Here is a 25,934-nt window from a genome sequence, read left to right on the forward strand (position 1 = left end):
GGGAAGCGGCGCGCCGGGGCCGGCCCCGTCTCCACCGGCAACGCCGCAACAGCGGGCGGGGATCGGGCTGGGCCCCTCCGCTCCCGGTCCCGCACGAGCGAAGGGTCGGGGCAGTGCCGGGCGGTGCCGAGGGGTTTGGGGAGTCGCTGTCACTGGTGCGGTGCCAGGGAGGGAGGCGGGGCACGGCAGAGCCTTTGCCCCGTCAGGTGAGTCTCAGCGGACGGGAGCGGGCAGCGCGGGGTCGGAGGAGCCGAGGGGTCTCTCGCCGCTGGGGTGAGGTGAGTCTCGGGCACGGGACAGCGCGGGGTCGGGAACCCAGGGTTCTTCCCCGTGAGGTGAGCAGGGTCCCGGGGAGGGCAAGGGCTGCGCTGACACCCACTTTGAGCCGAAGGGCCCGGGTGGCCTGGGCCCGGGGCAGGCAGTGGAGCCCAGCCAAGAGAAAACCGGGATTTAATGGTTTTTGCATGACTCGCTCCGTGCCTAAACCCGAGGGCAGCTCGCCCACCCGCTGCCAGCCCGGCTGGCTCAGCTCCCGCCGCCGCTCTGGGGTTTGCTGTGGTTAATCTCTTTTTCTGGTTGAGCTCTGTAGCCGGTCTCCCAGCAGCTCTGCATGCATATAATTAACTGCATAAAATCCATTAACAAGCAACTCCTGCAGAATAGTTCCTAAATGTGTTTTCTATAAAGGGATAATTGTAACTTCTCTTTATTTTTTAGTTTGCTGTTGTCCCACATACAATATAAATTATCATTTAAGTTGCTGACAATATTAATACTTTTCTAATAGTGTTTATTCCTGAGGATTTTAACTTTCTTGCTCTAATGCTTTCTTTCTATTTTTAACAAGGCTAAGTCTATTCATATAATGAATACACACATCAGGAAAATGGCATGGTTGTTGGACAACGATCAATATTTGGAAAAAAATGGGTGAGGAAACCGTTACAAAATCTAATTGAGACTTCATATGTAGATAGAAACTAAATTATAATTCATGTGAAGTATATACTATATTCCTTCAAAATATCATATATTAAATTAATGCTTAAACAACTGACAAAGTATAGAACAGTTTCTACAGAAAAAACTTGAAATGACTTTATGACAATACAGGAATATTATGGGTAATGAATTGCTCTCATGAAATTATTGTCTTGTAGGTTGACAAAATTCCACCCACAGGGTCATCATCCACCATGGCAAGATTTTGCTTTGCCTCATCTAGGACCAGATAATGGATTGCTGGGAACACATAGTAGCAAGACCCAAGATGAGCTGGTAGGCGAGTTTTCCTACAAAATGGAGCAGCTACTACAGTAATGCATACCCATTATAAATTCACAGTGGGGAGTAAATAAACTGATAGACAGCTAATATGCTTCCTTACATATATTTGCATATATACACAGTTAGTTTGATGGTGTGATCACTCATGTCATGAAACTGCATGTAGCTTCTCTGCAGAGATGAATCTGAGAACAAATTGGGCAAAACAATAAATGAGATCAACTGTTGATATTGCGTTTTTCCTCCAAAAGGCAGAAGCCAAGTTCAAACTCTGAGTCGTGTTTGGGAGATGCTTATTTTTATTCCTCTCTGGTAAATTACTGGGATATTTATTATAATTCTTTTATTGAGCTCTCCTATTTCTTGTCTTCATTCCTGTCTGCTCTAAACTAAGCTCTCTTTTCCCCTCCTTTAGCTCACAATCTGGGAGTATTGTGAAAGCTTCTTTTCCTTTGTACCCCACATTCAAAAGAGTATTCCAGTACATAAAATTATGTTCTTGGATATGCACTGCCTAGCAGCAACTCTCCTTAGGGCTTGTATTTTTGTCACATTTAAATAGCACCTTTAATTTCTCATACTGCATGTAATTTCTTCTCACTTGATCTGTAGAGAGGACAAATGAAGAAAACACAATCTCAAAAGGTGCAAACAACAGAAGAATGGATAAGAAACTACAGTTTGGAATCCTTGCAATTAACATTAGAGTATCTGGTAAATGAAGGCAATATTATTTTGTAAGTACAACGCTGCCTTTTCTCTAGTCAGTCTTAACTTGTGTGCATCTCTGATGTTAACCATGCATAGTGCTCCAGGAATTCAGGAGATGCTGGTGAAGAGATGGAGTTTACACAGGAGACTGTTACTGATTTTGAATGCAGACTTTCTGAGTAAGTGTCCATCATCTTTACTGTTTTGATGTATAAGTGGTTCTGTATCTCCGTTACTGTAGACACTACCTTAAATCTTAACTTGTTATCTCTGGGCACCTCAGAGTTTCTCAACATTAAATCTCTTCTCCTGAGATTTGAGAGTAAGGGATAATTACACTCACTACAGCTGAGGTTTGGGGTTTTTTAAGGAAGATGTTTATCAACCAGGTGTTGATGTGAAGCAGTTTGCTCATTTTAGAAAGGCAGCCAGTGCATGGTCAGGTTTCCATAGGTAACACTGTGTAGTTGGGGGTTGTACTTGGTGTAACTTGGATTAGCTTCAAGTCATGGATGCAGTTGTGACATGGAAGTTGAAAGTATTCTAAGTGAGTTTTAAATCTATAGAATCAAGAAATTTAATTTAATTTATAGAAACTTAATTTAATTTATAGGTTCAATAAGCTGTAGAATAATCTTCACCATTGATAAGAATGCTGCCATTTCAGCATACCTCACTGTGTCAGGCTTTTATAAAACAGAAGCAGCTTTTCTCTTTTGAAAAAGCAAAATGGATTTGCCCCTTTAAAATATTGGCCCCTTTAAAATATTGGCTTAAACCTTCTGTTTGCCAACTTGTAGCACATGGAATTAAAAATCCATTGGTTAAACAATTTTAGAGAAGATGAAGCATTTTGTTTTATCTCAGGTTATAACTATTTTAATATTAAACTGTTGGAAGTTGTTCTGCTTTAGGGGAAGAAGTATTTAAGTGGTTAGCCCTGCAACCAGCAGTTGTGTAAGGGAATATTTAACATATTTTAAAATACCTGTTTCTCACAGATTTTGCATCTGTGAGAAGGGGATGTGATGAAGACAGGTGGTTGATTGTTACATTGAGACCCAGTGTGAGAGAATGCTGTAGCTAAATGTGTGCTCTGCCTTTTGTCAGAGTGATTGACCTGTATCAGCACCGAATTCAGTGGCTGTTGCAGGACAGCAGAAAGGTAACTTGAACTTTGCAGTATATTTTTAGAATGAAACTCTATATGGCATTAAAGACTAAATTAACTTTTGAATACTAGTGAAAAGTGGCTTCCAGAAAGTCACTTCCAGAAAATACTTTGTATTTTCATTATTTACTACAAGTTCCACATCATATGCAGTGATGTTGACAGTGGGTTGATTTTCCTTACCTTTCATTGCTATGCAGTTTTCTGCTTTCTAGATTTAGTCTTTTCCTTTCTCTTTGAAGTCTTAGTCATCAGGTCCTCTCAGCACAATTCCAATGGGAGCAGACAATGCTGAGCTTAACCTCTGCCTGGAGTGGAGCTTCTTGTAGCTCATTTTGCCCACTCTTGCACAGCTGCTTCATCACACTGTGCCTGGCAGTGCTAATGATCAGAATGTAACTCCCTCTTGAAGGGAATAGGGAAAAATGCAGCACTCTAAAATCTGGTTTCCACAAAGTCGCTTGATTTAGCCTGAAGGGGACAAAGTTATTTTTTATTTATCCTCTCAAGTAATGAATAAGTTTTCTTGGGAAGAAGGTAATATGATTCACTGGTAAGGATTAACTGTGAGCCAGTAGGACTCTCTTTTTTTCTTCTTATTTTCCTCCTTGACTTTGTCAGTGTGTTATCTTCATGCTAAAAAGTTTAAAATTAAAATAAATACCTAATACTTGATCTAAAAATGGTGTTGTACAGAATAAACAGTAAAATTATTAAGCTGTAGATAAGCTAATATTTACAGTGACTTTTCTAAGGTGTTCGGTGTTCTAAAAGGAACTAAAGTCGGACTTTTGGTTGATGTGTCTCATTTGAGTTATAGACCTAGACTACTGGATTTTCAGAAGAACCTTTTGGTAAGTAACAGTAAAGCAAATTTTGTCTATTTTGACATACTAATCAAGCTTTTGTGGAACTAGAAACCAGGAACCAAATAGAAAAAATTGTCTGCTTAAAATCCTAATATACAATAGAATAGAAATTTTCTGTTGTAGAAAAGTATGCTCCAAATTTCTTTGTTAATGTCCAAAACAAATCCAGTATATTTCAAAATATTATTAAGGGAAGTGTTACTGTTAAAGTTTCTCAATTCTATCAGCATTATGGAATAAACTTGCTTAACAAAAGCAGCTGTAAGAGGTAGAGACAAATTTCACATGGAGATATTTATAGTAAATATGGTTTTCTTTAAGTTAATGTTTTGTCACAGTAAGGCCCACTTCACAATTTTTGGCAGAACCTTGGTGAATTAATAATCTTCTGTCTTCTCAGAAGAAACTTGTCCTTTATTGTGCTCTTTGTTTTTAGAAAACTTTTGTAGTAAGGAAAGAAGAGATAATGTCTATATTTAACACGTGGTACAATTAAATTGTCCACATTCAGGAATTACTTACTGTCAGTTTATATTATTTGTGTTTTTCATTTGTGTGTTTCAAATAAACACACAAGAAAACTCAGTTTCCATAATCTGGTTTGCTTAGCCTGAATATCTGAACTATTGTTTAGACATATCCATGATTATGAGCTAACAATTTTTTAGAAATTGCCTGGCAGGTGAATATGTGCATTCTAGATCACTGCTGTTTCATGTGTTCATCAGCTGAAGAGAAAAACCGGTACCAGAACAACAAATATCCCTACCTCGTGCCCCATTAGCAAATTACTTGGAATGCCATAAGTTTGCAGGTTTTGTCTCTATCCTTACCAAATATTTGAATCTCTATGAGTTTTTCTTGGAAGCTTTTTTAGTGGTAACTGAAAATATTGCTGTTGCTATTTTTAGGAAATTACTATTTTTAATCTTTTGCATAATAACCCTGCCAGAAGCAGCACAGATAGTAATTAATATTTTTTTTAAATTTATTAGTGCTTAATAGATGAGCAGCTTTGTTATAAGAAGCAATTGTACTGCCTCTCATTCAGTACAGAAATTTCACCACTGTGGGAGAGTCCAAAAACCATCAATATTCATGTGTAAGTTAATTTCTCTGAAAAATCAAGGTGTTTCAGACAAGGTCTCTATTTAATTTGAGCAATCTCATGTAGGTAATAATGTTTTTCATCTTGTGCCTGCAGTGATTTTAAGAGGGGAGAAAAGCAATGAATTTGACATGTGGTCAGTGGTTTCAAGATGGTTTTCACATATAAATATTTTAGCTCCTCCTGTGGTTTGTAGTAATCTTTGTGATCTCTATTATTTAGCACCTAAATCTTCTTTTTCTTGTTTCCATCTCCTAGGCTACATGAAGCAAGACAGTGGGTACAAGAGCTGGAGCCTGGTCGAGGCTGCAATTTGCTGAAAGCCTTAAGGCATGTCCTTCCAATGAAAGAACTGAATTCCTTGGTTCTTATTGTAGGAAGCTGGTAAGTTCATTATCTGTCTTAACAACCAGATTTAACGTGGATACAGGATTGGTGCAAGAAACTGAACTTGATACAAAAATAAATAGCGAATTCAATATCTGCATATTACATATTTTTAGTTTATACCTTTGAATTCCTTTATTTCTTCCCTTTTTTTACTATTTATAAATCTTCTCATTTCTGTTATGAACCTATGTGCTTCCTTTGCAGATCACTTATCACAGTAATCTGTTGAGGGCCTGCTAGCTCTAATTTTACATCAATTAAGTGTTCATTAAATATGTCACTGAAAGAGTCCACATCTCTGGGAAGGTTACAGGATAAGTTAAATTTTGCTCTAAAATAGCATTAAGTGTTCAGAGATTCTTCTCTCTGTGATCTTAGTAGTGCTGATGGAGAACTTAAAATGTCTGATTAAATAAATGAAACCAGGTGAGATTATATAAGTTATAGACTTAAATTCTGCAATTCTACTGTCATAATTTGAAAATTCCAATATTGGAGTTGGGATTATAAGGAAAAGACTACAATAAGGATTCTAGGAGTCTTACCTTACTCCTAGTTTACTAATTGTATTTTATTTTAAATGTGCAAAAGGGGATGGTGTAAGCTTGGCAAGATTGATACTTAGAGTAATTGAACTTAAATTTCAGGTTGTTTATTGAACGCACAGTATGGATTACAAGGCTTAGATCTGCTATGAACAGAAAACAGAAGTTCCTACTATGTGAAAAATTCCTTAATTTCAGTCCCTGGCAGAAGTGTAGCTGCAAGGAAAGGTTTTTACTAGCCATCAGAGCTCAGGAAATGATAGCTGTGTGGGACACTTAAGTTCTAAACATAAGGCCAAGTTTTACTTTGGTGTCTTTGGAAACAGAAGACATTCTTACATACCGGAGCTGAAAGGTTTTCTGTCACAGTGGCCAAAGCCACAACTCCTGATCTTTAGCTTTCAGGGCTAGCAGGGAATACTTCAGAACATTTCATTCACAAGCAGTTATGAATGGGAATAGAATCCTAGTGGGTTTTATATCATCCAGATTTTCAGGACAGAACCAAGCTCCAGTAGTGACTTCTCAGTAATGGTTGAATGAGGGAGAGGAGGTCCGTCCAAAAGCATGATAATGCTAAATACCTAAATAATTCCCATTATTTATTATTTCTTTCCCAGGTTTTCTTATATGTCTTCTTCAGTATGGCCTTTTTCCCATTTGATTACTGTCATTGTTAATATCTTCTTTCTTTACTTTTTTTCAATCAGCCCTGATCAGTCTTGTGAAATGTTATGTGATTATGCTCAGCAGTGTACGCTGGGGAGAAAAGTGCAGATTCACACTGTTACATATGATTGCAGCAACCCTGCTTCTCTTGTAAGTAATTGTGTTAATACTTAACTTCCTGCAGTGCATTTTTTTCCTATTCAGCTGAAATGCCTTCTCTCATAAACTTGTGGGGAAGCTAACCTAATCATTAGAGTTCTTGAATAAGTGTTCTATTCTCTTCAGAGCATATTTGCAAACACAGAAAAAATTGTTTGGAGCATCATCTTGTAACTTGCTTTACTCAGTTTTTCAGCCACATTAAAATAAGACTGGCAAGCAAATGATGGAAACATAATTTTTTGGCTTTCTCACTACATATATATCTCAAATATTCTTTTTCTGTCTCTACTGAGAACTGAATACCAACAACCCACATTATTATCAAGTCAAAGTAACTATTTCTCTTCCTATTTTTATATGAAGGCAGTTCTAAAGAACCTTGCAGAAGCAGTAAGAGGCCGTTATCATTGCTACTCTTCCAAGGGAGAGGTAGGTGACAGGGAGAGAGGCAAAGCATTTTTCTTTCTTGCTGATGATTCTTCACTTTGAGAAGGTAAAATAATTATCACCTGAGTAGGAGTTGATAGTAAGAATTGGTGCTGAAAGTCTCTGTCATAGGAATGCTGAGGATGTGCTCAATAAACCTGTGGTTAGTTCTTTCTGCAACTGAAAACATTTCCTAAAAGTGCAATAAATTTTGCAGTTATTGTTTACTGACTTATGGCTGATAAAAGCAATGCCTTACTGTAGAGTGATTCAAAGTAATAAAATAATATCTTGTTTATAAATTATTACTAATTTATATGCAGAGCATTAGATACATTCACACTCAATTCTGCCTTGCCAGGCAGTCTTGTATTGATATTTGCACAGTAAAGTGAGAAAGCTGTTTTCAGTTGGTGTTTGAACAATAGTTGACTTATTTTTCCCCATTTGTTTTTACAATTGCAGAATATTGATAGCAGTGATTTTCATCTGCTACTTCAGGAATCCCAGAAGGCTAAGGACCTACTCAAGAGCATCAAACAGAGTTTTCAAAGAAGAGTTGGTGGCTTGCTTGGTAATACAAGAGCAGATGTATGTATATTTTTATTTTCAGATCTACTTTGAATAATTAGGGTTAGAAATTTTAACTGTCCACAATATGAAAAAATTGTATGATTGATCAGGTATTTTGATATGTGAACTTTGAGTATTCTCTATTGAAAATCCATTGTTTAGAGGAAATTAAGAACAAAATCAGTAAAGGAGACATTTTACTAAATATTCTCCAAAATGCATGAAAAGAACATTGCCCTGTCATTGTAATGGGAATCTAAGGAGCATTAGCCTAACTCTATGCACGATCATATAAATGAGGTTCCAGCAGTCCTTTAAATTGGAGAAAAGATACTTACTCCTGTGTGATTTAGTTGGACATTTGAATCCATTGCAAACTTATAAGGGCTTGTCTTGGTAGCACTGTTAAATAAGTCTGGGAGGAATTCTTTTGTGGATAAAATTTCTAATTATATTTCCCCTCACCCTTCCTATGCTGTACACATATCTTTTTTTTCTCTCTTCTAACCTCATTGTTACTAAGGACTGTGTAGAATAGCTATGGAACAGAAGTCATTCTGAAATGACTTAGTAGATTCTATATCCCCAGTAAAAGCCCATTTTTAGGAGGACCACTGATAGCTACTTTCCAAGTGTTTTGCTTGTTGGAATCCCAGCACTTTAGTTTTAATTATGTTTACCAGTATTCCATTCTGGATATTTTGAATTGAGGGTAAAAATAAATTATGTTAACTTACAAGAGCTTTTCTTGAAATCTGTTTTAGGTTACCGCAGCATTTACAAATACAGCACCTTCTAGCTTCTCCCCAAAGCCTCCAAAGCACAAAGCACCATTAGATATTCAAACACCAGGCATCCTGTCCAAAACCTCAGCAGACTGGTTAAAGACATATGGATTGAAAGGTAGCACAGAAAGGAAAGCTTAACAGGTATGAAACATGAATTAAAGACAGAGTATGTGTTTTATTTAATGTATTTTTTTTCTTCCTATAGCTAAAAAGTTAGATCTTTATCAAGTTCTGGCTCCCAATGCTTTTTCTCCTGTGGAAGATTTTGTACCTATTCTTAAAAAAACAGTATCATCAACTCTACATGAGGCAAGTGATGAGGAGCTTTTTCCCTGGGATTGTGGGGTTTTTTTTCTTTCTATTGCTACATCTTTCTTATTTAAATCAGTACATTATAAGTTAGCTGAAATTCTACAGGCTGAAATTTGATTCATAGATTCAACTCAAATACTTAATGTCATTCTTAAGAATAACCCAGAAAAAATTCCATGTTAGTCTATCTTATATTGGGTTCTATAAACAGTTAACTCTACTTATCCTTCTAGAAAGTGATGATGCAGTTTGAGTGGTATGATGGAACTGTAAAAAACATCCATGTTGACCTGCCAGTATTGTACAACTATCAGGTGAGTTGTCTAACATGATGTGGCCTTGTCAGGGCTAGACTACCACCTAATTATTCCTCATTAATTGTCTTGTTAGCTAAGTATTGCAGGGATTCATGTGCAGACAGCTGTCCATGTAAGTCTGCAGCCACTGGGATTCTTACAGGCAGTAGTGATTGTTGAGGATTTCCTCCTAGATCAGAATGCAGATCATCAGAGAGAGGGACAAGTTTAATGGAAGAGAAGCTGTCTGGGATGTTTGCAACAGGCTTTGCTATATAGTGGCCTGTCAGTCCTTTTGCTTTCCCACTTCACTGGCAGTCTTGACAAAGGGCTGTGGGAATGTTTCCAGGCAGGGCAAATAATTCATTCAAGTGGGAGTGATGTGAAATCTGTGGAACTCTACAGCCAGACCAAAAGGAGAGTGTGAAGTGGCTGAAATGAAAAGCAGCTTCTGTGGCTTCTTGCTCACTGGGAGATGCTTGTGTTTTGTGCATGTTAAATTATAATGTTTTCTTGTGAGTTCAGTGCCCTTTTCTAGCTTGGTATGCCCTCATATAATACCTACATAGACTTGGAAAGGTCATGGTGTATAAAATTTGGACAAATTACCTTAATATCATACTGATATTGTTAAAGAATTACATGTGTTTGAGAACATTGTGTTTATGTTAAATTATGTGTTTTGCTATGAACACTGCCTAAAAATGCTATTGAAAAAAGGGTAAGCTTGCAAAAACTGTATTTTTAAACTGTATTTTTAACTGTATTCTTTCTTTTCTTTTCTTGATATGCCTGAGCATTGTTTTGGAATATGGTGGCAAGAGGAAAAGTGAAGTGGAGATACAGACCTTTAGATCCTTTGTTGCTTTTTTATCACTGTATGTTTTTTTCATGGACTGTGTTCTCATATCTGTACTAAGAATGAAATGCCGCTATCTAAATGAAAATATTTTTTTCATTAAATATTAAATTTTTTTTCATTACTATGCTGTTATGTTATTTCTGCATTAAGCGTTTGGCAATAAAAGACTTGAACTTTCTATTTTTAACTTAAATTTTCTTTATTTATGCATAGAAACTTCTTGCTAAAATTGTAAGAATCTATGAGAAACGAATTGACTGGCTATCTGTTGCTAGCAGAAGAATATGGGGAAGTGTTTGTGAAAGAAGGTATTGTATTTGATTTTGGTTTTTTTTTTTTTTTTGTGAGGTTTGTAGTCTTAATGTGTTTGAGGAAGGTGTTTATTTACATCTTATCTGAGGCCTTACCCAACCTGAATTGCACATTTGTTTTTTTTCCTGTTTACAAACCTTGAATATGGAGTTTCAGACAAAAGGAAGGTAGCTGAGGCCCCTGTTACTAGGGAGTTTCTTGCTCATTGATTAAGGATTGAATTAGCCCATCTGGCCACTCTGTTGTGCTAGGAACTCACATCCCAGTGACTGTCTGGGATCTCACATCTGTCTGTCTCACATCTGTGGGTCTTTTCAAAACTACTGCTCCCAAATTATCCTGTGTCCATTAACTGTGACCATCCTGCATTGTCTCTGCAAGCAGGACTTAAAACTGACCATGCTGAGCAGCTCATCAGTAACACTTTGCTCTAAACAGGTAACGTGCTCAATAGCATCAGTCAGTCCATTCCTGAGCAACACTCTGGCACTGATGAGCTGAGAGAAATCTTAACCATTTGTCTTTGGAGTAATATTCCATATGTTCCCAGAGTGTTGGCTGGGAAAGGAGAGTAAAGTATCCAATAGCTCTTCTTGTGGCAAACATCCGCACATTCCATGAGGGTTTTGGATACTCAAGTACAGAGAAGGAGGAAGAGCTGTTTGGGGTTCAGGAGCCATTAATGGCACTAAGTAGCCAGTACCCTGACTATTCCATAGTTTAGGAAAGATAGAAGTTTCCATTACTGTTCCTATTTTTATTTTTAAATGTCACCTGATGTTTTGCAGAATTTTTTAAAAAATAGATTGTGTTTACACATTTTGATACATAGATAGAAAATACTTTCCCTGACAAGTTAGAGTGCACTGAAGATAAGACTACATAATTAAACAAGGCTTTTTCTTTTTTTTTTTTAATGAATAGCATTTTTTTCTATAGGGTAGTTGTGCTTGTTGATATATCAGTGACAAACTCTACCTACATCTCTCATATCCAACATTGTTTGCGACTTTTACTTGAGGAACAAATGTCAAATAAGGATTACTTCAATATTATAGCGTAAGTAACTATTTAAGAGTCTTAAAATAACTGTGATGCATTGCAATGAAAGAAGTATGCTGAGAGACTGTAATTACTAATAGGCATATTTTAGTATTGAATGGTTTTTAGTGAAGTATTTGCAAGACTAGCACTGATTGGTCCTTATTGGGTGAGTACATGAATCAGAGGTATGGAGACCAGATTATTAATTAAAAATCAGTTTTTTGTGTGAGGGTCACTGGAATTGATTGCATCATACCTGTAACAAATACTCATCCTGCTATATTGTTCATAACAGTATTAATTCACCTGTCAAAAACTTACCAGAAGAGGATTTTGATGTCTCAGGTACCATAACTGAGAGCACTCTTTAAATTTTACAGTAACTCCAATACTGGTTAATATATTATAGTGTTAAAATTCTGTACTCAGCACTGGCAGGCAGAAACATGGCACAACTGCTAAGCAGCTCTGGGCAGGTGTCTGGCAGGTAAAATTAAGAGCCAGCAGCTCATGGAGTTCCTAACATGGTGTGAGAACAGAGCCCTTATCTCACAAGAGAGATACAGGCAGCAGCTGAGGGTTGGAGTTCCTTTTTCACAATCCTTCCTTTGAGCTTTTCCCAGCTCATGTGGGATACTGTTCAGGAAAGAAAATCAAATAAACCTTGGGTGATGGATAAATGTGGATAATTAAATGGTTTGAAATAGAAAGTAATTGGCATCGGGCAGTTTTATGTCTGTAATACTCCAAATGAGATTTTTCTTCTTCAGTGAATTTATTTTATATTTTTGCTTGTTCTAAACCATAATCTGAAAATTAATTGCTGTTATCTTTCTGTGAAAGATTTGGGAGTGACATTGTGCCTTGGCAGCAGGAACTGTGTCCTTCCCAACCAGACAACTTAGAAAAGGCTTGGAGGTAGGATCAAATAATTATCCCATATCTGTGAATTTCACAGAGAAAAATTGCAAACTAAAAAATTGTATAAGTTTATCATGTTACAAAAATAGGCTGCCATGTTCTACAGTGATTGTTCAAAGTGTTTTCTTGTGAAAATAGTGTTGTAAAAATTAATAAGCTTAGAGTGACTTCATATTTCATATGTATATATAATACATACGTACACAGATACAGAAGTGTCTGTATAAGGAATGAAGAGGTTACATGAAGAATTGAAAACTGCTTCAAGTTCACTTGGGATGTGAGAGCTAAACAATGGGGTTTTTCACACATGCTTTGGAAAAAAATCCCAGGTTTCTGTTTGTGGAGTCACATCTTCTGTGTTCTCATTATACCTCTGGTTTCATTTCTGTTTCTGTAAGTTCTACTATATTAATATTTTTCCACATAAAATTAGAGAGAATTCTTTCCTCTTTTTGCTTTGTATCTTATTTAAAAACTAGTTTGCCATGCTGGCAATACAGAAACCAGAACAAATAATTTGTTATATAATCTGGTTTTGCCCTTTGTCGTTTTCAAAATTTTTAAACTCCAGTGCAGTGTTATTTAAGATACTTTTTTTTTTTTATTGCTTTGAGCAGAAACAAGAGCTTTTGTTTCTTCATTCTTTGAACTTTAAACATCTTGGTTTAGGTGGGTGTTGGGCTTGGAGTGCAAGGGCAGTAGAAATTTCATGAGTGCACTCAGAAGAGCTGTGGAAGTTGACTTCAAAGACAAAGATAAACACAAATCACAGGGACTCTACCTGCTGACTACTGGAATACCTGATCAGGAAACAGTGAGTGTCATCATAGGCAACTTTTCTTTAAGTTCCTATCAAAACAAATATCAACTTTGTTTTTCTCTTTTTTCCCCATCCCTTTTTCCCTTATAGCCAGTCATCACAGTTCATTGGCAGAATACTCCTTCTTTACATATGTAAGGAAGCACATCTGTCAGGATCCCAAACCTCCATTTCTGCAATTGTTAGTCATGTGTAGGAGGTAGCAATTTTTAATTATATGTAACTTACAGAAAATTCAAGATATGCTTCAAGACGTGCCCACTCAGCTCTGGGCATCATTTTGCTTCAGATTTCTGAATTGGAGCAAGCTGATTTTTTGTAATTTATCATTTCTGTACAACTCATGGAACAAATAATTTTCCAGTGGAACTCCATAGCACGCTCTGTAGAGACAACTCCTGTTTTTATCCCAGTAATCCCTTGCTAGGATCCATGTTTGTAGTGAATGTGCTCCGTGGCCATTAAGCCCTGTGCACAGCCATGAGTTTCTACATGTGTGCAGTGAGGTGTCTCCTGCTTTTGTTACCAAACCTCTGGAAATTCTGGGCAGACTTAAGAAATCATTAAAGCCCATATGGTTGACAAGAAAATGAGGGGCAAATGGACAGTTTCAACCCAACTTTGCTTCAGTGCACAGCTAACTTGATGTCCGCAATCTCTGTCTTTGGTTCCCAAACGAACCCCAGCTCACCTCTTGCCTGCAGTAGAGCTGTTGCCACTGTAACCAGCAATAATGACAATTGTGTATCTGCATGGACTGAGGAGGCATTGCACTGCTCAGGGAACATTCCTGTTCTGAGCTGCTCCAACTGGGAGCATTTGCACATCAGTCAGGAACCAGTGGAGTAGATGGAAGCTTGTCTGAGGTAGAGGCTCACCCCTGATGTTTCTTTCTCCTTTGTCTTACAGCACACAATCAGTGCTTACGTGGCTGAGGCTTTCAAAGGTTTGGATTTACAGCTCCATGTCTGTCTGTTCAGTGTAACACAGGGCACTGACTCCAGTGGGATTATTCCAGCCCGCTATGCCAGCCCAAGGGAAACTGCCAGTGCTTTTAAAGAAATTGTGCAGGCAGCCAATGGGAGGTTTCACTGGTTTGGAGAAGCAGGTATGACAAAGGAAAGTCAGCATATACTTCTTTTTCATTAATGAAATAATATTTATTATTGCTTTTTAACTTCCTAATCAAGTAGTTTACTTTTTTTAAGATATGCTGAGAGCACTGAGACATAAACATAGGTCATAGTTTTATTGAGACTTTCAATCATATTGCAGAATATTATAATGCAGCCTTAATGAAGGAATTCATTTGGGTTTTTTTTCTACTTGAATTCACCATATTCTGTTAGCCTTTTTAAAGATGCTTTAAAATAGAGTTACTGATATTATAAGTCCAGAGGATCAGGCTTGCAGGAAACAAAGTTTTTTTGATTCTCTGCATTGGTATTTAACATGTGGTACAAATAGCTGTGCATTTTAAAAAATGCTTGTTTTGTACACTTTAAGAAACCCATGCTAATTAGCATTTATTTGATTATTAGGTATTTTTGAAAGTGATGATATTACCAGTATTATATCTGAAATGGAAAAAGCAAAGAACTATTCCCAAAAGGTATGAATTACGTAGAACTTTGTAAATTACATGTTTCTTCCTAAAAAAAAAATCAACAGTGTTTGTTCAGCTGACAATTCAGGAGAAATTGGACAAAACCCTTTTATGATGAGCAGGAACGTTCTAGAGTGTGGGAATAGTGCCCACAGACTAAATATGGACTAGAAGGCACAATAGCACTGCAGTGACTGGTGTTGGAGTACCATACCAATAATTCCATACCAAATACAAGTTTACAGGTCAAGTGATTCTCTTTTTTGTAGCCAATCCTGTGATGAATTCTTTTTAAGTAAATCTTCATTATAATTTTATTTATTATGGTAGTAGTAAATACACAATACCTGACTTTGAAGTGTCATTTCCTTAAATTCCATGTATCTGAAGTACTAAACAATGTGGATTTCCATTTCAGTGTGCATTCCTAGTGGAGTCCTTAAAGCAACGCTCAGTAAATCAGTCTGTGAAATCCCTCACACCAGAAGGACACTCAAATGTGCTTATGAGGAATGAGAAAAAAAAATCACAGAAGGTGCCATCTCCTAAACCCACAGCTGTGAGTCTGGCTGGAATGGTTTGAAATGATCCCATTTTTAATATGCTCTGTGTTAATTAAAGATCCTACCCAGCTATTAGATGCTCCTCTTGGTCAGAGAAGTGCTCAGCTGAAAATTTGAAGAAATAAGAGCAGCATTGTGATAGTACTTTGAATTTGTTTGCATTCAAAATGCTACCTATACCAAACACTGCATCATACTAAGTAATTAATTATCATGGAACCACACTGTAGTGTCAAAAGGTGTCTAAATAATCCTTCCTCTGACCTTAAAAATAATGTTTAATGCAAACAAAGGCAAAGCAGAAATGTGCTTTACCAAATTACATCTATTTTGCAAGTCCTTCTAGAAGGTACTGAATATTATGATGTTCTGCTCATTTACAGATGAGACAGCTGCAGCTCAGTAGCATGCCTTTGGCCTCACAGAGAGCCAGCATATAACAAGAACAGGATTCAGGATTTTTTTCCTGCCTGCTGTGCTTATTTCCATGGAGCTGCACTGCTGAATCCCCTGGGATTTTGCTAGTGTTTGTTAATTTTAACTGTGTTTTGAGTAGGTGTGCACATCTGTAATATGCATAAAGGGCCAGTGTCTGCTGGAGCTTTCAGTTCTCATCTTTGGAACGGGAATGACATTGTAGGTGTGGGAATGTAGGAAATGGGAATGTAGGTGTGGGAATGTTGCAAAGGCTTTGTAGGTCTTCCAGGCTGTTTTATCAAAAGTGACATATTCTCAACACCTCTTCACAAATGCAGGAGAAACTAATTACTCAGAAATGACAATAGGGCATAGTTTTGCAGGGGTTAAACTTGTAGAAAATGAGTACAGGGTGTCCCTAGACGTTTGGTGATATTTATAGTAGAGCTGTATATTAATGTAGATGTCAGTTGCTTGAAGGCTCAGTGTCACAGCAAGTCTTATACTACAGTAGGGTTACAACAAGTGCTTGTGCTGTTTAGCAGACTGCTCGACCTCAGAGGGATAAGCCAAACCCAAAGGAGAAATTACTGGTGTCAGCTAGATTTTCAATAGTCACTAAAATGCTGAGGAAGATATTAAATACTGTATTCTATAAAGCAAGGCCATTACCAAACTAGACTGCTCCTTCAGGTGGCAAAAATAGTCCAAACTCCTCTCCCTGTAGATGTTAGTCTTTAGGTTTATGGTAGCAGATTATATTGGCAAGATAATTAAAACAGAGCAATTAGAATTACTTAACCCAGCAAGAAACTGCAAATTGATGTGTTGTCATGGCATTCTGTGGATTTGTCAAAGCCAGAGTAAAGCAGGAATTACATAATAAAGAAGCATAGTTCCAGGTTAGAATAATGCAGTTACGATCGATCTGGAACACTTTTTACTTCTTTTGTTGTTGTTATTAAAGGTGCTTAAGGATGTTAAAGACAGCCATGGTGCAGAGAGAAAAACTCCTGTAAGAGTACTGGCATGGCGTCCTCCTAGTGCCAAAGCAGGAATTCCACCAGGTCTGTATGGATTAGGGCCTTTTTGTCTTCAGTTTCCTTTGGGTTTTGCTTAAAAGACAGTATTTAAATTAGAGATTTAAATTGAGATTTTAGAAACTCCTGAAATTGTGATCTTTAATCAGATTTATAGGAATGATCATGCTTGTTTTGGGATTCCTTTGGGATGAGTTTTAGCTATAATTTACCTAATTTGCTTCTACACTGTGCAAGGAAGGAGCTCTGCACAGCTGTGCAATGATTTCCAGGTCCTAGGATTGAATACCTGACCCTTATCAGAAAATGTCAGATGTGTCTGATGGTCAGTAGAACCCCACTGTGTCACATACCTGAAGCCATAAGGCTCAGCAGTTCAGACATTTATTATGTTACTGGTTCAATGTATACATTGCCACTAAATCTGTTAGATCCCATTTTAATTAATATGCTGTTCCACTTGATTTATTTATGATCTAGTTATGAAGGAAAAGTACAACACCAATGTCAGGTTGCCTGAAGTGCTAACTCTTCCAGCTGCTCCTGGTATATTGAAAAGCTCTTAAACTGATTCCAGTTACTGCTGGTACCTTAAAGCCCAATTCATTTCTCCTCCATTTCTTTTTATTTTTTCATTTTCTTGTGGTTTTTCTTTGTCATCACTAACATTTGCAATTTATTTTTCTTTACATTAATCTTCAAATCTCCTGATGTTGATATGTAGCAGTGTTTACAAATCTAGATTCATACTTGCATCTGAGGTGCTCTGTACTAAGTTAACTGGTCTCTCCAACAAATATGCTTGTTCAAACCTCTAATTTTTTTCAAACTAACTCCTGTGACATTCTTCCTGATGGTAATTTCTTATTTGTTAAAGTTTAATTTCTATGAAAGCTGCTGAAGTAGTGCTGTAGTAAGATTTTTCTTAATCAGTATCAAAGAAAATGAAGCATTTATAATTGTGGTAATAGGAATATATGAAGAGAAGAACAGGGTTGAGTTCTCCTCATGTAAGAGTTTTATCCAGCTGAGCTAAATTAATGGGATTTTTTATCTCTTATTGCTTGTAGCACAAACAATTAAAGAATGGCCTCAGACTGAGAATAAAGGAAAGCACAAACCCAGGAAGCAGCCAGAGCTTTCTGTGTCTGTATTTTACACTGAAGAAGGAAGAAATGTGGGTATGTGTTATCAGAATGGGATGGGTGAAGCCCTTTTCTTATCAGCACTTCCATTATAAAACTGGCAGGATGGTAAGTCACTGATAACCAGGGTGCTTTGAACAGTGAGTGGGAGAGAGTTTCACTTACCAAATAGTAGTAAGGATTTTTAGTTTGGATGCAGGTGGGTGGCACTTTTTGCCACTGTTGCCACTGATTTTTTTTAATTGGGTTTTTCTTTTGTTAAGTCCCTTGAGATTTTTTGGTCAGAGGTGCTCCGAGGAAAAGTGCTGTGAATATGGTTTAGTTGATTACAGAAGATTTGGTTTGGAATTTTTTGTAGGTGACAATTTTTTAAAATAAGTGATTTGTTTTTGGTACTTTGTTCATTTCTTAAATAGGTATAATATATCGGAAGTATCCAAAGGCAATATGTGTAAGAAAATCTGTTTGCTCTGTCAAATTGCCAGAGGAAGAGGAAATTTGTTCAAGCAAAGAGGTATTTTTCTCCTTGCTAATAAATTGCCATTTTGGAACTATCCATCTGAATGAATGTAAATGTTAATTGTGATTCTATACAATGTGTTATTACTTCAACTGTTCTAATATTTGCCAACAATCAATTGCTCTATTTGTTTGTCTTACTAGTGGCTGACCAAGTACAGTATTAAAAAGCTTAAACTGGAATTGCCCAGACTGATGTTTGGTCCAAGCTGTACCCACCAGAAGACAACGGTGGAGTCTCTGCACAAGAAAGTATCAGCAAAATACTGTTCTATCTTCCCCAGTGCAGAAATCAATGTAGGTTTTTGCAGATGTTGGATACCCACATCATTGAAAGGCTTTGTATATGTTTAGTGAATGTTGACTGATGGCTCTGGTTTTTCTCTCCACTCTTCCCTGTTCTTTCTAAATCATACTTCCATTAGCAAGCTAGAGAAGGTCTTTTATTCACCACAAGAAACCATTTAGCATATTTGAAGTCCAAATTGCATGTTCTTTAGAATGTGTAGCATCTCCTCCATTCATACAGTATGAAAAATAATTTTTAAAATTTAAGTAAAACTTTTCAAAATCATGTGTGAGTTGAAACTGGGAAAATGTTGGATCTTGATTGTTTCAGATTGTGTAATGACTGGAGAGAAGCCCAGAAAGTTAAGTGCAAGCAACAGAGTCACAGAATTTTTCTTATCATACTTTGTAGATAAAAAGCCTGATGTCCAATGCATATATAGCAGGTCAGCTCAGATTTCCTGAAGTAAGATGCTCTTGTACAAACTGAATTTTTCCAGGGGGTTGTGAAACATCTGCAGTTTCAGCCTAAAGAACTGGAAACCTACACAGAGCAGCTGGAGAAGGTGCTGCAGCGCTATATCCAGAGAGTGCAGTGGCTTCTCTCAGGTATTGGTGTGCCTCTGGTTTTCTGTAAAGCTCAAGTATGTACAAAACCTTCTTGTCTGCTCTTTCTGGTAGAATGGATCTGAATGTAACTCTGAACCTCCAATGTGAATAAAGGTTCTCTGTCTTGCATTTCATTGAAAGTTTAAAACTTATTTTTGTGAATACAAGAGAATGCAGCATCTGTGCAGCTGACAAACATCTTGCTTGCTGACAAATAATTAGGTTTTGGTCTTTGTGTGTTTGTGAATACAGAGTAGAAGCTTTCTATCAACAGAACATATACAGTAACATACACAAGCAAAATTAGCTTTTCTGCATGTTTTGCTTAGAATGTGTCCTCCTTAGAAGTTCAGCATCACTACTGGTGAAGACTGTTTTTATTTCTCTGTTGCTCATAAAGATCTTTGTTGGGAAATAGTTTAATTTTTTGCTGGATTGTAAAGGACAAATTATTTAATGCAAGTTGCTACAACTAGCTAGTAATTAATGCTTGATAGTGTTAGTTTTGAAATGGCCAAACACTTTTATATTGTTAACCTTTTAACTACCTAATTGCCACATAGATTTGACTTAATTATGTAGAAATGTACCCAGAATTACCCCTAAAGAATGAAGATTTACATTATGCTCAATAAAATAAGCCTGTATAATAACTCTTAATTAATGTTCTGGCCCAGGAAGCCGAAGATTGTTTGGTACCATTTTAGAAGCAAATGTCTGTGTTTTGATTGATACATCTGGTTCCATGGGCCCGTATTTGTCACCTGTCACAAAAGAACTTACCTCCCTTATCTGGGAACAGCTGAGAAAAAATGAAGTCAGGTATGGTGAATTACTGATAAAGACTGAAATCTGCACTCATTGTTATGCAATCAGATTGCTTAATAATTACAGTAATACAGCACTGAAACACAATTCAATTAGTTATTGTATGTTAATTATAATGTGCATGTGACAAGAACTGCTTTTTCTGTTGCTTTTACCAGTTTTAAGTTCTAAACTTTCTAAAATCTGAGCCTCTGCTGTAGGCTGATGCTGTTTACCCTTTTAGGCTCAGCATTCCCATAGATTTTCTGTTCATGCAAAGTAAGATATGCTTTTTGACTCTTCCAAGGCTGAGGATCTAATCCAACACTAGACTCTTTGATAGGGGGCTTGGTTGGGTTTGGTTTTCTTTTTTTTTAATTTTACGTATTTACTTATTTCAAAACTGTCTTATCCAAAGTGACTCATTGTATTGGTTAGGGTTAAATGTTGTGGGTCATCTTTCTCCTCAGGTTTAACCTGCTGAGATTTGCAGAAAGTACAGAGAGTTGGAAAGAGAATCTTGTAGAGGCAACTGATGAAAGCTGCCATGATGCTGTGCAGTGGGCTTCCACGTGCCATGCTCATGGGAACTCCTGCATCCTTGCAGCTTTACAGGTCGGTGTGCCACAGCTTGGAGAACACATCCTGTCCTGTGCTGGCAAAACACTTCCACCTGACTGGTGACATTCTAGGAAAATTATGATGTCAAAGTGTACAACATCTTCATATGCAAATCACTGAACAGTTTAGAAACCAAGTCACTGTTTCTGGCCCCAGGGCTCATAGATACTCAAAGTAATTGCTCATACTAAGTTAAAAAAAAAAAAAGAGTCAAATATCAATAGTTTTATTAATATTTATGCTCAAAGAATACTGGAGAGGGAAAATAGCCAGTTGCTCAAACTGATGTTTATGTACAACTGTGGCTGTGATATGTTGGTCTGACCCAAACAGGGCTTTAAATAAGCAGTGTTTGTTGGAATCTCATGGGTTTTGAGTACAATTCTTGAACTTTTATAACAGGTGGAGAAGCTTTTCTCATGTTAAAATTCTCAGTGTAGAAATCAACTAGTAATAATAACTTAAAACTGAACTTGCAATTTCATGAGATTTTAAATTGGAATAAAAAAAAAAAGTTGCCTTTAATGAATGATTCTTCTTCCAGACATCCTTGCACAATCTCTAAATAAATGTTATGGTATTCATCATGAATGAAGTCCAGTAGAGCTGCAAGATGTGTGTATTACAATGATGTCCACTGAGTCAATTACTGTAGAAAATTTTCATAATATTAATTCAAGTCCTAATGAGCCTGATTTTCAGACATTAAACAACTTTAACTCCCATAAAATTTGATGTAAAAATCTTTTGTCTGTAGTTCTCCAAAACCAGTTAATTTTCTTATTTCAATGAGTCAGTTTTTGGCAAAGCCCTGCTTACAAATATTTTGTCTTATGCTACAAATTATCAACTTAAATTTTCAAATTTATATCCTTGATCTCCCTCCCTAAGAAGTGAAAATGAAAAGACATAACTAAGTTGATTAATGATCAAATATAAATATATTGGCAAATAGAAACTATCTTAAATCATTGGAATGGTGTTTTTGTTCTGAAGTATAGCATTTCATGTAAATGTACAAATTATTTAAGCTTATTTCTGCTTTTCAGAAAGCTTTCAGTTTCCAAGGTGTAGAGGCACTGTATCTATTAACTGATGGAAAACCAGACACCAGTTGCAGTCTGGTTTTGAAAGAAATTGAAAGATTGATAAAGAAACAAGATATTAAAATCCACACCATTTGTTTTAGCTGTGCAGACAGGTATGTGATACTTTGCAAGAAGAAAACAAAAATCTCTTGAAATGACTACTTTATTTATTGTCAGAAGTCTGTGCAACCAAGATGGTAATGGGGAAGGTTGTTCTGACAAGCAATGTGGTACTTGCCACATGGCCTACATTTCATACAGGAATTTATAGTCATGTCCTCCTGTCTATTTGTTTTGATGTCATATTTTTTAAGGAGTTCTTAGAAAATCTTCTGTTGTTGCTTTCAGAAAATAATTCTCATAAGTAGCTTTCTACTTTGTGCTAACAGAGGAGCTGTTGAATTCCTGAAGAAGCTTGCTGCCCAAACAGGAGGGCGCTTCCACTGCAGTTCTGGAGGTGAAGATGGACAATTAGCAGCACACAGAATATTGACAGAGGGGCTGGATGATGAAGATGTATGTTAAATAAATCGGTTTGTTTTGTTTCTTTGCAGCTTAGTTCTTCATCAGTAGAGAAACTTTACTTAAAAAAGAAAAACAATGAGGAAAAAATAATACAAAACTTCTAAGATGTTTCAGATTAAAGCCAAAAAGAGAAATCTTAGTATCTGTTTTTGCCTTTCTGCTGACTGCCTTGGTGAGGTGCCCAAGCCCATGAAAAGAATACACAGTGCAATATAGGTTTTGAAAGAGAAGTAAAAAATATATCATGTCTGCATGTGGTTTTTAAGCTAAATTCAGCTTTTACTATCTCCTGATCTTTCCCATCTTGTGTTTCATTTAATTGTAAAATCTTTTTATGGCGCTTAGCATATTAATTCCTCCTGCATGAGACCTCAGGCATTGCCACAGCAGAAAAATGTTACTGAACAGACCCAGGTTCAACCTAGGCTTGCTCTGCTCTCCCCTTGTAAGACCAAGACCTTCTCTGCAAGTAGGGAAATTTAGAGCAGTTAAATTTATCTAGATAACTAGATCAGTTATCTAGATCTAACATAACTAGATCAGTTAATTAGTTGGGGAAACAGAAAATAATAAATAGGTGCAAGTTAAAACATTTTAACTGTGTTTTCAGAATCCAGTTTTCCCTTACTTTGAAGGAGATGATCTAAAGAAACTTACTGAAGAAGTAGCAAAAGCTAGAAATTTCTTAAAGCAGGCAAAATCTTGGAGGTGAGTATTTATCAAGAATTTTTGTATTTATTATTTCATAGAATGAAGACAAGAATATCTGACTCCCAATGTCTGTTATATAAAAAAATAGACCTGGAGAATTGTCTAGAATAGGCATGAAGGACAATTAGATTGTATTGATTCTTATGTTTCTTCATTATTACCCTTCCTAACTGTCAATCCAGAACCAGAAAGCACCAATTCAATAGGATAGTAGGAAAAGTTCCTGCAAAGAACTTTAAAATGCATTATACCTCCTCAGTGAAAAGTCACCTAAAGACAGGGCTAAACAAAGACTCCAAGGTCTTCTGTGCCTCTGTGAAAAACTGCTGTAATTCTTTGGAGTTTGTTTTTCTTTCAAACAGATTATTGCTTGAAAAGTGGAACACAAACCAAAAAGATGACTCTAGCTTTCAAAAAAGTGTTCAGGTAAACAGTCACCACATTTACATCATAGTATTTCAGTAGAAGGGTAATTTTTTAGTAAATATATTCATTTCTAGCAGTCACTTTTTCCAAAGTTGGAAGCATTTGTAGTGATTTTAGTTCTTAGCTGAGATAGTCCACAGTAAAACCCCTTATAACCAAAGAAGAGTTCAGAGAGAACTGTTTGGGGTGAAAAGAGCAAGGCAGATGTGTATTTGTAGTTAGTAATGGTCTAGCAAGCAGTTAAGCACATTAGGGAGTTAGAACCAGATGTAATGGCTGTAATAACTGTAATTGCTGCATGGGCTGCATGATTTATCTGTTAAATGAACAAGGCTGGCTGACAAAGGACCCCACTAACAGCAAAGACATCCTCAGCAAACACAGGACTGTCATTACAGGGTGGTGGGAGAGGCAGCTGGGCAGACTGAACCTCTCACAGAGCCAACCTGCTGCTTTAAATTGGCAAAGTAAAAACCACAGGAAAAGAGAAATTGCGGGGTGGAAGTACTTTCTCAGGGTTAAACAAGGCAAAAGCATTTGTCACAGAGCTGTTTGAGGGAAAACAATGGTCACAGACAACTGCAGAGTTACACTAGAGAATATTGGCCTGCCAAGATATTCATCAAGGAATTGGGTAAGGCAGATACAGAGCAAGACTGGGTTTTTAAAAATCCTTGTTTCTATAGCTGTATTTTGTATTTTGGTTCAAAAACATTGCCCAGTTATTCCAATAGGAATAAAAAAAAAAATCCAGTCTCACCTGCTGGTTAAGAACACCTGGTTCATGGAGAGTGGAATCTGGAGCCTGGTGTGCAAGAGTGTGTGTGAGTGTGTCTGAGTGCAGAATTCAGCATTTAAGGGCTGATCACTCACGAGAGATGCTTGGAGAGGAAGCAGATATAAAACCATCCTATAGGAGCAAAGAAGTTGTTACAGGCATGCAGAGATAAAGGCTGTGTTCCACAGCTATCTCTGTATCTCAGCGTTCCAAGGAAAACTGTATTGCTGGTGTGTGGCAAGCACATTTCTCTCTCTCTCAGGATTTTTTATTGAGGTGCACAGAGAGAAATGAAAGAGAAAAACATAGAGCAAAAATAGAAATTGTTTTCTCTTTCATTTCTCTCTGTGCACCTCAATAAAAAATCCTGAGAGAGAGAGAAATGTGCTTGCCACACTGGTGAAGTGCATAGGAAGGCATTCCTGTTAAAATCCTCCAGAAAGGGCATAGCACTGTAGCCCCATTAAACATATAAGTAAGGAAACTTGCTTACTTTCAGTTTAAGTTATATTGTTTTTCTGTTACTATTTTGTCAACACTGACACTGAGCCCATGCATTTTATATATTTTGAGTTGTATTTTTAAAAGTATTCGTGTGCTTCACTTGTAGGATTAAATTTTAGATGAAGAAAAGATGCTGAAGAGGTTTGGAATCATACCATTCACCTGCTTCTTTTCAAAGTTTGCTCTAACCTTCCAGCTTCAAGCAGAAAGAAAGATTTTTTTCTTTGTTGTCACAACAGCTGGCAAGACAAGAAGTTGCAGATGATACGTTCTGCACTGACTCCACTTGCAGATTTTGCAAGATTCAAAGTAAATCAAGCCCTGAACTCTATGAAGTTTAAATATAAGTAGAGGATAGTTTTCCATATAGCTAATACAAATTTTAAAAGTGTATGTATCAGTAGTGATACAGGATCACAACTTTTGTTTCTTTTACTACATTGCATTAATAATTCCTTCAATTAGTTGCTGGTCTGTCTAAATTGCCTTTTTTGTCTTTTGGTTTGAGAATTCTTTACTGGTGCTTATTATCCCTAACAGATGGGACATATGGCTGTGATGTTAGGAAGAGAATTCTTTATGCCAGTTTTGCATAGAAAGTCCAAGAAATTACCTTAGTGCAGAAAACAAAGTTTCTAATTCATGTTTTTACGCAGAGAAGTTTTGTTAATAATTATTTCAACTCTTTGCTTTTTGGCAGGAAAGAAAAATTTAGAGCTGATGATTCAGAAATGATTAGACATGCAAGAAAGTAATACCCTGTTGCTGATGTAGCCTGGTTGTGCTTGTATAACCAGACACTGCCTGTCTTCTGAGCAGTTCTTACATATTTCCTGTCTAGGAAGATTAAAAATATGTTTTCCAGAATCAGTTGATTTGTGAAATATACTTGTTTTTTACTCATTTCTGTAATGACAGCTCACTAGTATTTTGTAGATGTTCACTGCTTTTAGAGGGTTAGAAATTCATCTCATTCATGTATTTGATATATGTAATATAATAAAAGTGGATTCATACT

At 36.8% G+C, this 25,934-nt stretch overlaps 1 protein-coding gene across 1 annotated transcript; it reads left to right on the top strand.

The window, feature by feature from the left end:
* Nucleotides 1-184: 184 nt before the first annotated feature.
* Nucleotides 185-25,934, top strand: VWA3A (von Willebrand factor A domain containing 3A). The gene is made up of 34 exons (XM_053958013.1): nt 185-278; nt 848-930; nt 1,161-1,278; nt 1,900-2,001; nt 2,095-2,177; nt 3,109-3,163; nt 3,925-4,023; nt 5,034-5,140; nt 5,405-5,530; nt 6,792-6,900; nt 7,276-7,341; nt 7,804-7,929; nt 8,676-8,814; nt 8,905-9,012; nt 9,249-9,325; nt 10,383-10,477; nt 11,421-11,540; nt 12,369-12,443; nt 13,119-13,263; nt 14,179-14,377; nt 14,811-14,881; nt 15,294-15,434; nt 16,823-16,922; nt 17,966-18,076; nt 18,457-18,554; nt 18,704-18,856; nt 19,348-19,456; nt 20,134-20,278; nt 20,734-20,878; nt 21,934-22,085; nt 22,362-22,488; nt 23,108-23,205; nt 23,571-23,634; nt 25,095-25,934. The coding sequence occupies exons 2-34, from the start codon at nt 866-868 to the stop codon at nt 25,179-25,181; spliced, it is 3,615 nt and encodes a 1,204-aa protein (XP_053813988.1). The 5' UTR covers nt 185-278; nt 848-865; the 3' UTR covers nt 25,182-25,934.

The sequence above is a fragment of the Vidua chalybeata genome, chromosome 16 (assembly GCF_026979565.1).
Source record: "Vidua chalybeata isolate OUT-0048 chromosome 16, bVidCha1 merged haplotype, whole genome shotgun sequence".
NCBI lineage: Eukaryota > Metazoa > Chordata > Aves > Passeriformes > Viduidae > Vidua > Vidua chalybeata.